Below are 12366 nucleotides of genomic sequence, written 5' to 3'. Positions count from 1 at the left end.
TGTATTATAACATAATGTAGTTTTATTTTGACTCTCATCAACTGCTCTGCTGTTTTAGTACCTCTGTCTGTAGTATAGAGTGACTGGAAGATTGCCAAGTAAAGGAAGTCTTGTGTGTGAACAGCCGGGAGGGATAATATGTAAATCTGGTGGAAAGAGGCAATTAAAGGCAGTGTTGAGATATAATGGAAAATAGACAATATTGAGTCTCATCAGAAATATCAACATAAACAGCAGCTACTGTACAATGTCTCTGAAGTGAACTTTGTTGCTTTAAATAACTGCATTCTACAGAAAACAGATGGATTATGAAATCTGTGTGCAGACTTCCAGAAAACAGTTTGGTCTTCAGGAACATGTCCATGTTGATGTTCGGCATATCCTCCTGGCACAAGGGGACAAAAGGCTGCTTCTCCCTGCTGTTGTATTTACATAATACAGAGAGGAGCTGGAAAGTTGGATTACATGCAAGCCAAATATAGCTGAAAATAATATTGCATGTCGTATGTAACTATGAATGGAGATGAATAGAGAGGAAGTGATATCTGAGAGAAGCAGTATAATAAATGCTGCCTTGTTGCTTCGTAACCCAACAGCTGAGGAGGTAACAAACCAGTGAAACAAATCAGGAAGCCCTGACTAACCACAGAGACCATGCCGATAGCTTACTAGAATTTTGGTTCACCAGCAAATCTAACTGCAACATTTTTTAACAAGAGTGGGTGGACTGGGAAGGGATAGATCATTCCAAAATATTTAACTTTGTATTACAAATGAGGACAGATTCAGGCTGTGTTTTAATCCTATGGCCTATATTTGATCATCCTTGTTTTGGAATAATTGATCAAAAAGCTCAACACCGTTTCCTGTATTCTACCAGACACTTATAAAACCATTTGTTTGCTCGCTTTGTGAATGAGTATGATCAGTCACAGCCCAGACATAGCAAATCAAGCTCCTGTTTGCATACACAAACTTGGCAATATGCATTAACTGAACATAGTTCTTGCATCAGGCATCATGTGCTGCCTCAGTCACCTCCTGAGCTAGAAGAGAAACATGCAGATATTTAAGGACCTTTGGGAGGGCCCATGAAAGTGGTTATTTCTTAACACTAAACTTGTTTCTTTCAATTCTTTAGTTCTCCTCTTCCAGCACAACCAAAGACACAAAAGAAGGGCTGCTTATTATTCTTAACAGTTATGAAATGGAAATGGATAGAAACACACAAAACCGACTCAATTCTGATGTGCTCTGGCTACAGAGCCTTACTCGATCCAGACTTTTAAACATGTTCACACTAGTCTCTGGTAGAGTTGGAGTAAATGACTTGTGGAGAGCTAGGATGGAAGAGAGAAAACTCTGACACTGGGACTAGAAATCATTCTTTTGCTTCCTGAATGCAATATTGCATGGTGCAGAAAGAGGGAGGCAACTAAAAGCTACTGCGTAACTGGACCTCCACACATTCTTTTTGAAATCAGTACTTTATTAGATCATATTTTTCCATGATGAGGATCAAAAGTCTGCAAAGAAATGTGACCACAAAATGCTAAATAAGTGGTTTAACTAGCACCTTGTATGTTTCCCCTTTAATTTTTGCGTTTGCTAAAGATATGCTACACATCTGGAACAGCACAGTTTGCCAAAAATTGATGTCACTTTTTTTATGTCATAGGGCACCTCTCAGGCCTTTAGAAAAGCAGAAAGTACCAAATACTCTTTAAATTCAGGAAGATCTTTCTAAAAAGATTAACTAGAGTCTAAAAAGATAGGAGTGTAAATTCCCTCTGGTGCTTGTTAAGGCTGCCTCTGCACAAGAAGTTTTCTCCCTTTATTTAACATCCCTCATACAAGTAGTATCAGTTACACCGAAAGCACTGGCATTAAGGGGCACAGCTGTCTCAATCTTGTGTCATCTAAATTCATTCTAGTGACAGGGTAGCAAAAGTGCTTATATATTGCTTCTACAAGCACTGGTAGGAATTTTTTAAAAGGTAATTTAGACATTTTATTATGAGGACTTTGAGCATGTAAGTCTGTGCTTACCTACATTTTATTCTAGCTTGGCCATCTTGCCTGTTATTTTCTCAAAAATCTAAAAGGTAGCAAACATGTATGGTTGTTGAACCTCTCTGGGAAACATCTTTCTGTTGTATTTGTGTCTTGAAAATTCTAGTTAAGACTGAAGTTCCAGAAAAGCCAGTCTGTAATATTCAGGTTGTCATTAAGAACAATGAAATGCAGAGAACTTCCATTAAAACCTGTTCCACAAACAATTCAAGACAGTGAAAGCCAAGAGTGAGAAAGAAAATTAGGGTGACTTTTATCTTCAGCTTCCTGAAATCCTACAAGCTGATAGAAAAAAAAACCCAGGGCCTTTGTGTTACATAAAATAACATTGCAGGGTCTAATAAAAACCTATTTTTGAAGGGGAGAACATAGTTCAGGAAATAATGGTGTTTTTAGGAGGGGATTTCTGAACCTGTCTTTAAAGTTAATGCAGACAAAGGTACAGATTCATACAAAAGCAGGAATTTGCGCATAAAGAAAGGGAACAAAAATATTTCATGAACAATAAAACTAATTCAAGAAGGTGCAGACTGTGGTCAAAGATTTTTTTTCCATGATTTGGGTTGACTGCTTCATAGATTTGCCAGTAAGGGCTGAACTCCCACTTCAGCTGTTCCTTCTAAATAAAAGTCCCTCTCCACTCTCTGGCTGCCTATTTTCATGAAACTTGCAGAAATCTAGTATCTTTGAGCTTATTCCTCTTCATCACATATGGCTGAATTTGGCCAACAGTCTCAAAACTTACTACAGTGGGGAAAAGGAAACAGGCAAACATAGGGAAAGCATGGTCATGAAAGACTTGTTTCCTTCTGGGGATGGGGGAAATTTGTAGCTTATGAATTTAGAGAGTGCTTCCTTCCAGGATTAAGAGAAGGGGAAATATATTGTAAAGGCCATATAGAGAATTAAAAGTCTGTTTACCATCTGCATGGTTCACCACTATACTCTAAAATGTAATGGGGTTCTGCTTTTCTTGGCTTTATTCTATTTCCTGGATAATATAATAATGTTAAGAAAATGAACACTGAGGTTTCCCTGTCAAGGGTATATTTCAAAGGAAATAGCTAAAAGGCTCTAACAGTCAATATATTCAGCATTTCTCAAATCACCCTATTAATCTGCAATTAGAAAACATTGGCTCATTCAGTCTTGCTGTAGGATGGAGGTAATAACCAGAAGACCCCTTCAGGTCCTTTCCAGACATTTATTCTCATATCCTATTTATGTACACCTACTAGTTATGCTCCTAAATAATATTTAACCACTCAGACCATTTAGGCTTAGATTTTACTTGGTCTATTTATAAGTGTAGCTTGTTTTCTGTCACTCCAGAACTAGTGAAATTAGCATTAGATGCACACTCGATTTATATTAGCTACCTCATTTCTTTCCATTAGTTATATTTTCAAAGAATATGTTCACCCTCTATCCGCTTGATGGATGAGCTGCCAGAGAAAACACTCTGGAGGAATTCAGCTTCTAAAAAGGTTGACGTAGCAAGCAGCCCTGACCCATCTGTCATGATTTTGAAGACAGACGTTGACTCCCATGCCCTTTATTCAGCTTTGCGTCACTGACCAGTAGACCTCTGTTTTTACAAGGCTGGGCTGGAGGAGTTGCAATTTCAGCTAATATACTACTGTGCAAGTAATTCAGCAGCTGTGTTGCAAACCCTGGAGAACACAAGCATCCAGAGAAGGACCAAACGACTGTATGAATGCACAGAGAGCGTGAATGTCAGCGCACTGCACAAAGACAGACAGAAATGGCTTCTTTAAATGGAAATGCTTCTGGGAGGAAAGACAGGCATATTGTTTGCAAGTTACAAGTAAATTATGTATCATCATGGCATTAGCTCTGTGGGGAATCTAAAGACCTCCAGCCTGCACTGCTACTGCCTCTAGACACTTCTGCTCATTTTGACATTAAATGCCATCAGAATTTATCATCTCCAGCAGAGCTTTCCATGCATGGGGAATACAGGATGGGGCTTCACATACCAACAAAATTCATAAAGTGACCTTTATCAAGAACATGTCAGGAGTTAAATCCACCATAGCAGGGGATTTCCTTTAAATGCAAAGCGTGTACGAAGATATTCTCCTGCCAGAGAATGAACTAGAGGGAATCTAAACACTAAACAGTTACATATTATACGATTCTGCAACAGAATCTTTACATTTTAAGTAATTTCTTCAAAAACATTACAATTTTTACCAGTCTGCTTCCAGGAGCTTGCGCAATGACTTAACAAAAACCACAGAAGAAACTCATCCAGAGCCTCAGAGTGCTTTGTATGACCCAGAGTTATGCATTCAGTAAGAACAACAGATGGGAAAAGGAGAATTGAATTACAGGGGAAAATAACATTATTTGAATGGAATTTTGAACTAAAATGGAGAATTACTGCAGGACATGTACAAGGAGTCAGTTCTGGATGGGAGACGACGAGAGGAGCCAGTTCTTGATTCAGCAGTGGGGAGCCTGTTGGAAGGAGAGAGAAGAGACAGCCAGGAGGAAAGGGGAGGGCTCCACGGTCTCCAGGAGACAAACTGGAAAGAAGTCCAACGAGTGAGGGTGTGGTTTGAAAAACAAGGAGTACAATTTCAAACTGGATCCTGAAGCAAACAGTGCAGTCAGTGAGGGCCTTAAGATGTACGAAATGTCAATTTTCTGTGTGAGAGACCAAATCAGAACTTTTGGAGTTGTTGTGATGCTCTGTCTTTGCTGCACCACAACATCTTCGTGCTGCAACTGCTGATACAGCATTCCTAAGGTTTGCATTTATCTGTTAGGCAAAACATTGACACTCAGATGGCACCAGTCAGCGTACAGCTGGGAACAGATGGGGATCAAACATTCTGCGTTCAGTGCTGTGCCACGCACATCAGCTCTCCAGCAGTTTGTAGTGGTCAGCCGCAAGGACGTGCAAGTCCAACCCACGCACTCCGGGTCACTTGAAGCTTTACTTATTCACCCTCTGGCAGCTCTCCTGTTGTCAGCAAGTAGATGCTCTCTCATACAGGCTTGAGTATGTGCTAGTGCCATTTTACTTTTTTAATCAAAACAGTAAAGTGGCCAAACATTTGCAAATTGAACACTTTTGTAGTTAAACTGTGATTTGAACTGGTGTTGTGGAGCAAGACTCTGAGAGGAACACTTAAGAGAAATGCACATTGCTTTTCCAGTGAAGCTTCCTCAGCTGATTCTGTGGGAAGAAGACTAGGAACAAGCACAATACATACAACATTTTTCCATATAAATAACACCCTCTCCAAGGCAAAAATGCAGGTCTTCTTGGGGCTGTTCTCAAAGACTGAAAGAAAGCATCAGGCTGCCATCCATAGGAGGAGCCAGAAAACCGAACATCTGGAGGAGAGCAACCTCTGAAAAAAGAGAAACATTTACTAGGAGCTTTTCCCTTTGCTTTGTTAAAGGATTGCTAGGGATTACACCGTTCTCATCTGCTAAGTGCCATGGCTCTGCCTTTTATAAAGGAGGGAGAGAGTAGCAGTTAGGTAATCAGAGGGGTACTAGCACAGTGAACAATTAGAGACTTGAGGCCCTTTCCTTTTAACAGACTATAGACTGTAGGAGAAATACCTTAAATAAGGCCAGTAGTGCCTTTTCATTGAGAGATCTCAAACTAAATATAGAAAACAAGGTTAAGAGACTCCGGTAAAACATCCATGCACACAGGTGACTGTACAGAGGTCAGTTTCTTTAGCTATGGAAGCTCAGCTAGTTGCAAAGTGGAGAAAAGATGGGAAAACACTTTTCCCATTTTTCTGATTTGTGTCAATACTTCAAATGCTATCAGCTCTTCAGAGCTGATCACGCTTGCAAAGAATCTAGCCCTTGTGATCAGCAAAGCCAGGCGTTAGAACAGATACTTAAACACAGAACAGCGTAAAGAAGGTACAAATCAGAAAGACATCAGCAGATGAAAGTGTGGCAAAGCACTTTTACATAAAGTGAGATGCTTTTTTTACTACGGAAATTATGGGATGTTGTAATTAGGATTTGACCAGCTGGGAGTGGGCATGAAGCACTATATTATTAAAACTGTATTGAAGAAATATAACAGACCTTTGATTTTAATTATACTTTAAAAGACTCTTGATTTCCTTAGCCACTGCTCTCTCTAGTTCACGTCAGCAGTTTAGTGCCAGGCTACTAAGAATGACTGCACACAGTACACAGTGATTTCTGTGATCTGTAATGTTTGCTAATAAAAATATGCCTGAGGCAAACCTGTTGTTTCTTTCCTTTGTCACAATTTTCTTTAAAATATAAACAATATAAAAATATAGATTCTGTAACTATGTACGTTACTTAAGAGCTCCCACTTCATCTGTGATGAAAGTCTGTGGCTTGTTTTTTTTAAACAGAGCAAGTCAGCTATAAATTAGAAAGCAAAACCTAGGAATTTGAGCTCTGGATACAAGTAATTAGTATCCATAAAGTGATTGTGAGGGAAGGCTTGACAGAGGCAAACACAGGACAAGTTCATTATACCAAATGGGCTGGTGACAGATCATGTCCCACTGATGGTCTTGTCTTGCAGCACTGTTGACTTGCCCTCATTTAGAAGTTGATATAGCTAACCCACCGTAAATGAACTGCTACTAACAAACCTATGAAGTAGATGCTACTCAAACCCTCTTTGAAACCATGTAAACAAAAGTTGTCTCCACCTCAGCTTCATTTTTGCATGCTTTTGAGAGAACAGGACTTGGTGCCTAACCCCAGTCATGAGTCCTCTGGGGAGAGCTACAGATCCCAGATTTCCCGAGGGATGGGGCTTTAGTGGCACCTCAGTCCCAGCACCTTCCACCGCCGGTGCAATGGGCTGTTCAGGGTTTCCTCAGCCCAGCTGCAGACCTTCAGATCTTGCATACATGGCAAAGGGGTCCCCACGGCTGCAGCCTGCGACTGTGTGCGCCTGTAGGAACCAAGGTGTCTCAGCAGACCCATGCCTACAATTCCTGTGCAAACCTAACCCAGTTTTGGTAATTCCCAGCTCCATATGTTAAAAATGAATGAGGTTAAGTAAAAATAATGAGGTTTTAAATTGTAATATATTTGGAATTGTTTTAATCTGCCTTCTGGTTTTGAGTCTTCAGGGGTCCCTTGTTCAGCTTTTCTTTGCAACCCACAGCATGAGAAACTCATTTGTAAAAAATTAAATCAGAGATTCTCCTGTAATCTTATGTTTCCCAGAGCTGGGCTCTCTGGGAAAATGTGAACACCACGATGCTCCAGATAAAACTGCTGGAGCTAGCAACACTGCAGCAGTTTCCATCTCTAAGGATTCCTGTAATTTAGGAGAAACATAATAGCAGTAATGTTACCTTCGCCTCCCTCATCTGATGCTAATGAGCTGACTAGGAGTGATGGTAAAAAAAAAAAAAAAGGTGTTGATATATCTCTTGCATGTTAGAGCCTTCACTTCATGGTTATTCAGTAAGTTTCCAACTTATGATGTCAACTCTCCGGGGAAGGAACCCTATGTCCCTTTAGAAATTCAAGAGGGCAGAACAGCAGGATGGCTTTTCAAACATACCCGGTAACTGGTCGTAAACCTCCTCACCTACCTTTGGGCATGGCAGCAGGCAGCAAAGCCCATGTGGCGCTACGCTCTCTGGGGGGCCGAGGGCAGCGGGCAGCCGTGCCGCCTGACCGAGCCAGACCCCAGCGCCCGCTGAGCCCCCCGGGGCTGCCGGGGGCTGCGGAGAAGCCACGTCTGCCCTGGCCCTGCGCCCCGAGCCGGGGGCCATGGCTGTCAAAGGCCGCGGGTCCCTCCGCTCCCGTGGCCAGGGCGAGCCGGTGTCCACCCCGAGGAGGAGGCACGACCAGGCACGACGGCAGGTGCCGGGGCAGGCCGCGGGCCGCAGCCTCGAGGGACGGGCCCGCTCCCGGCCTTCAGCGCCCACCAAGGGCCGCAGCCGGGCGGCGGGGCAGCGCCTGGGAGCCCCCGGCCTTCCGCCTCCCCCACGGCGGGAGCCCCGCTGCCCTGAGGGGCGCATCACCGCCCCTGCTGTGGGGAAGGGCGGGCGCGGCCCCGCGGGGCTGGGGAGGGGCGCGGGGGGGCCCGTGTGGGGCGGGCGGCGGGGCAGGGCCCGGGGGGCGGCAGCGCCCACCCGCCGCGGGGAGCCGGGGAGGGGGCCGGGTCACGTGAGTGCGTGTGGCAGCAGCGGAGGGATACCGGGGCTCTGGCAAACCCTCCCGCCCCTCGCCGCTGGCCGCAGCCGGGGCGGGGGGAGCCCCCCCTCCCCTTCCCCTCGGAGCCCCCTCCCCAGGCCTGCCGCTCAGCGGGAGCTGGGGGCGTGGGGGAGAGGAAGGCGGCGGGGGGTGAGGGCGGGCGAGAGGGGGGCGGGGGCGATGGGGCGGCGGGGGGGGTGTGTGTGGGGGGAAGAAGCGCCGCGGGGGAGGGACTATTTGAGGAGACCCTGGCAGGCTGGCGAGGTGCGGAGTGATCCCGCCGCCGGAGTGAGCGGCCCCGAGCTGAGACAGAGAAGGGAGGCGAGCCCGCGGGGCGCCATCCCAGCGAGGGCACTGCGCCTGCGCCGCCTCCCCCTCCCCTCCTCCCCGCCGCCGTGTGGGGTGCAGCGGCGCCTGCCCTGCTGCCACCGCCGGCCCCTGTCCCGCGCCCCTGCCCCGGGGAGCTCGCCCCCAGCCATGGCCCAGATACTGCCCATTCGCTTCCAGGAGCATTTCCAGGTGAGCGGAGGGGGGCGGTGGAGGCGCAGGGACGGGGCTCCCCCTCCTCTGCCTCACCCCGTCCCTCGGAGAAGGGGGGGTGGGCCGCGGCCTAGCCGGGGCTGGGGGCGCGCTGAGGGGACGGGGGGGGCGGCGGTCGGGCCGCGGGAGCCCTCCCCGCGGCCGCTGTGGCGGGGGGTCCCACTCCCTCCCGCCCTCTTTCCCTCCCCTCCGGTGCGGGGCCGCCGTCCCGCTGGGCGCCGCGGGAAGGCGCGCGGGGCCGAGCCCGGCCCCGGTGCGGGCTCCCGGGCTGCCGCCTCCGTCCGTCCATCCCCCGGGCTGCCTCTCCGCGGCGTGCGGAGCCGCCGCGATTTGTGCAGAGTCACTCGCCGCCTGAGGGACCTCCCGCTCCGGGGAGGGGGAGGCGCCGGGCCGGGGCCGGGCTGCTCGCCCCGGGACCGCGGGGGCTCCCCCGCCTCAGCTGAGGTGGGCGCCTTAATCTTGGAGAGGGATCGCGGTTTTTCTCTTTTACCTAAACGACCATCAGCCTCCGGATCGCGGAGGTTCCTGGGAACATCTTGCTGTGCAGCCGCGAACCGGGAGGAAATTGGTGAGATGAGGTGCAAGAAACCATTTGGACTTGGAAGCTGCACAGCCTCTGTCCCTCCTTCCAAACATAACAAGATTAAAAAAATCCTTCCCAAAAATGACATAGTTCTGTTCTTAAGAGCCTGTGAAAACCATACTGCCGGCGTTGGAAAAGATCCATGACTAATGGATGCAGCACAGACAAACCGGTTTATCTGTTTCCTTGTGAACTGGTGGTGAGGGAGGGTTGTAAATGGAGTGAGAGAACGGCAGTCCCTGAACATGCAGTTTGAGGCAGGAATTAAAGGAATTTGCTAAATGAATGAGAGAACAGGAAGTGGACTTGGCAAGTCATCCTTCTGTCTCTGTACCGCCCCTTTCTGTCAAATCAGGCATCCATTTCAAAATGTGAACTGGGTATCATCCATCAGTGTGGACTTTGTGCCACTTCCAGCCCCTTTCGGGAAGTGTTTTTCTGCTTGACTGGAAGAACTGTCTTGGTCACTCCGGAAGGAGTCCTAGCCTACAAGACAGCAATAGGGCTAGTGAACTCCAGAAATATCTTATGTCTGTGCCCAGGCGAGCAGGCACACCTGTCTCCTCAACGTGGTCATGGGTTAAGAGAGTTTAACACAGTGAAGAGTTATACTGTCACACCCCACCCCCTCCCCCCCCCTCCCCCCCAGTGTCCAGTAGAGCAGTGATTGTAGTAACCTCAAATGAATTCCAAAGAGCTACAGTACAGCTAAGAAACTTGTGATCAAAGTGGTTTTGATGTCAGGCTCTCCTTAGAAAGAAGCATGCAGTTCTTGCAATTTAAAACCAGCAGACATAACCAATCCTGCTGATTGTGCTCGGTCTATACAATAATGATGAGAGAGCATCACACTTAATAGGTCATAGGTGTGATGTGCTGATTTGCATATTAAATGACTGTGTCTGTGATGACTAGTGTTGTGTGTCTTGCAACACTGCCAATATTAGCATTGTGGTACTTCTGTTTTGGGTGGGGGGCTAGCAGCTTCTCAAGGGATTTGTACTGAAGTCATACTCTATTTTTTGCTACCAGCTGCTTTTGCTCTTAATAATTTGGTCATATAGAAAGGACTAAACCTGTGCTTGAGGGACTTTTCCCCAGCATGGAGGCTTCATAGAGGAGCAGGGGAAGCCTTGGGACCCCTGCCGCTAACACATAGGACCGCACTCTTCAGGATTCACTCTTCCTTGCTTCTCCCCCCAGTCTGAGTGCAGTAGCTCCAAAGCAGTACTGTACTAAAGAGAAATTGAGATTAGTCGTAGCTGGGAGTAGGAATGCAGTCAGCCTCCTTAGTGCTGCTTCTGCAGTTGTCTCTACACAGATAAATGGGGAGGGAAATCGGAAAGAATGTGGGAACTGGTAGTGTTTGTTCTGGCTGGATGTCTGCAGTACAGATCTATCATCTCTAAGTTAGTATTGTATGTTGTAAATGTCTAGAGTAATGAAGAAATGTTACATGGTGCTTATCGTTAACTGGTAGGGAATTCATGAAAAGACTAGGCCTTCACTCCTCTTCATAAAGCTTCACTATCACCCATATTTAGCTTTATCAGCTTAATCCCTTTTTTTTCCCCTCCTACATCACTTCCAAGAAATTGGCTTGACTACAGTTCAATTGTCATATTTAAAATTAGTGTAACTTCACTTAAATTCAGACTCTTCCCGAGATAGCTGTATGTACTTTACTAAAAGAACTGAAGCATGCGAAAAGTGCTCTCCCGAAAGACTAAACATAAGTTGCAGTGCTAAATACTGAACTCTTCTCTCCCACTCTCTCTAGCTGGAAGTGGATAAATGATAGTGTGAAGTGAAACAGCGATCTTGGTCCACGTAAAATTGGAGGAGTACTAGGGATCAGCAGACTGTTTACATTCTTTGTGAAGCTCATTTTGCTTTATGTTGATCATCCTTCAGACTGAACTGTAGCTCCAAGCCTGTGCAGGAGGAGTGACTGCCAGTCACAGTGCACGTTAAATTTGAAACTGTTACGGCTTGCACATTGAAGTCCTGTGAGAGCTGAAAGATGGAGAATAGCAGCAGTAAAAGGAAGAGATCCAGGTCTTATGTGGTAGTAGTCAAGCTGAGAATGAACACGAGTCTTACTGTTTAACTCCATTTAATGCAATTGAACAGTTGTTTTTAGGTGTGAACTCTGTAGCTATGAGTCTTTGTGGATTCATAAACAACTTGTCTCTTGCTCATTCTTCCCATGGAGGATATTGTAGTTAAGTCCCATAGCAGGGGAGGAGAATAAGATAAGGCCTTAGTTTTTATCTGTCTAGTGGCTGACCAGCTGCAGCAGTACAAACTATGCCAGTCCTGCTGTAGTGAAGTACTAGTACACACTACTTAAGCTACTGTGATTTAATCAGGTTCTTAACCCTAGTGCTTTTGCTGAAGCAGTGAGTTATAAATTATTTACCACACTGAACTCTTCCAAGGGGATTGTAGTTTACAGTGGAAATGCTGTAAAAGTCTAAATATACTGGTACATAGACTGGAAGCAATACTACTGGAGTTCAGTGTACAAAGTGTTCTTGATGTAAAATTAAACTTTTCCTTTACTTAGTCATTAGTTTGCTCTTAAAAGCTTGTCTTTGTCCTCTTTTGAGATTTTTTTCAGTTTTCACTAGGAAAAATCTCTGCTTGCCTGCAGAGAAAACTGTTGCCTATAAAGTCTCACATTGCTAGAGAAGCTAAGGTATCCTGGTTTTAAACAGAGGATGTAGATTTACTTCTGTCATTTTCTGGACAAAAAGCGCTTTCTGTTTGGATAGTCTGAGATGTCTTTTCAAGAATTACTATCTGTTGTGCAATAGGCATGACTGAGCTGAAGTGTAATGGCTTTCATGAGTTTGCTTTGGCTAGACTTGTGGACTTAAAAGCACTCAGAATATTTGCAAGCTGTAAATGACTTTTTGGACTTGTATTCAAAAGGTAGGGCTAAATATCATGACTTGATTCAG

The 12366-nt window shown here is 45.8% G+C and overlaps 1 protein-coding gene across 3 annotated transcripts in view; it reads left to right on the top strand.

The window, feature by feature from the left end:
* The first annotated feature begins 8581 nt into the window (after positions 1-8581).
* CLTCL1 (clathrin heavy chain like 1) overlaps positions 8582-12366 on the top strand; it is a 36663-nt gene continuing 32878 nt past the window's right edge. Inside the window, exon 1 of one of the 3 annotated variants that reach the window (XM_074887105.1) lies at positions 8582-8796. In XM_074887105.1, coding sequence (XP_074743206.1) covers positions 8755-8796 — 42 coding nt within the window. In that variant the 5' untranslated portion in view covers positions 8582-8754. The remainder of the gene's footprint in view (positions 8797-12366) is intronic. The other 2 variants (XM_074887103.1, XM_074887104.1) reach the window with 2 other exon arrangements.

This window comes from Strix uralensis, chromosome 17 (genome assembly GCF_047716275.1).
Source record: "Strix uralensis isolate ZFMK-TIS-50842 chromosome 17, bStrUra1, whole genome shotgun sequence".
Taxonomy (NCBI): Eukaryota; Metazoa; Chordata; class Aves; order Strigiformes; family Strigidae; genus Strix; species Strix uralensis.
This window is presented reverse-complemented; position numbering and strand designations above follow the sequence as displayed.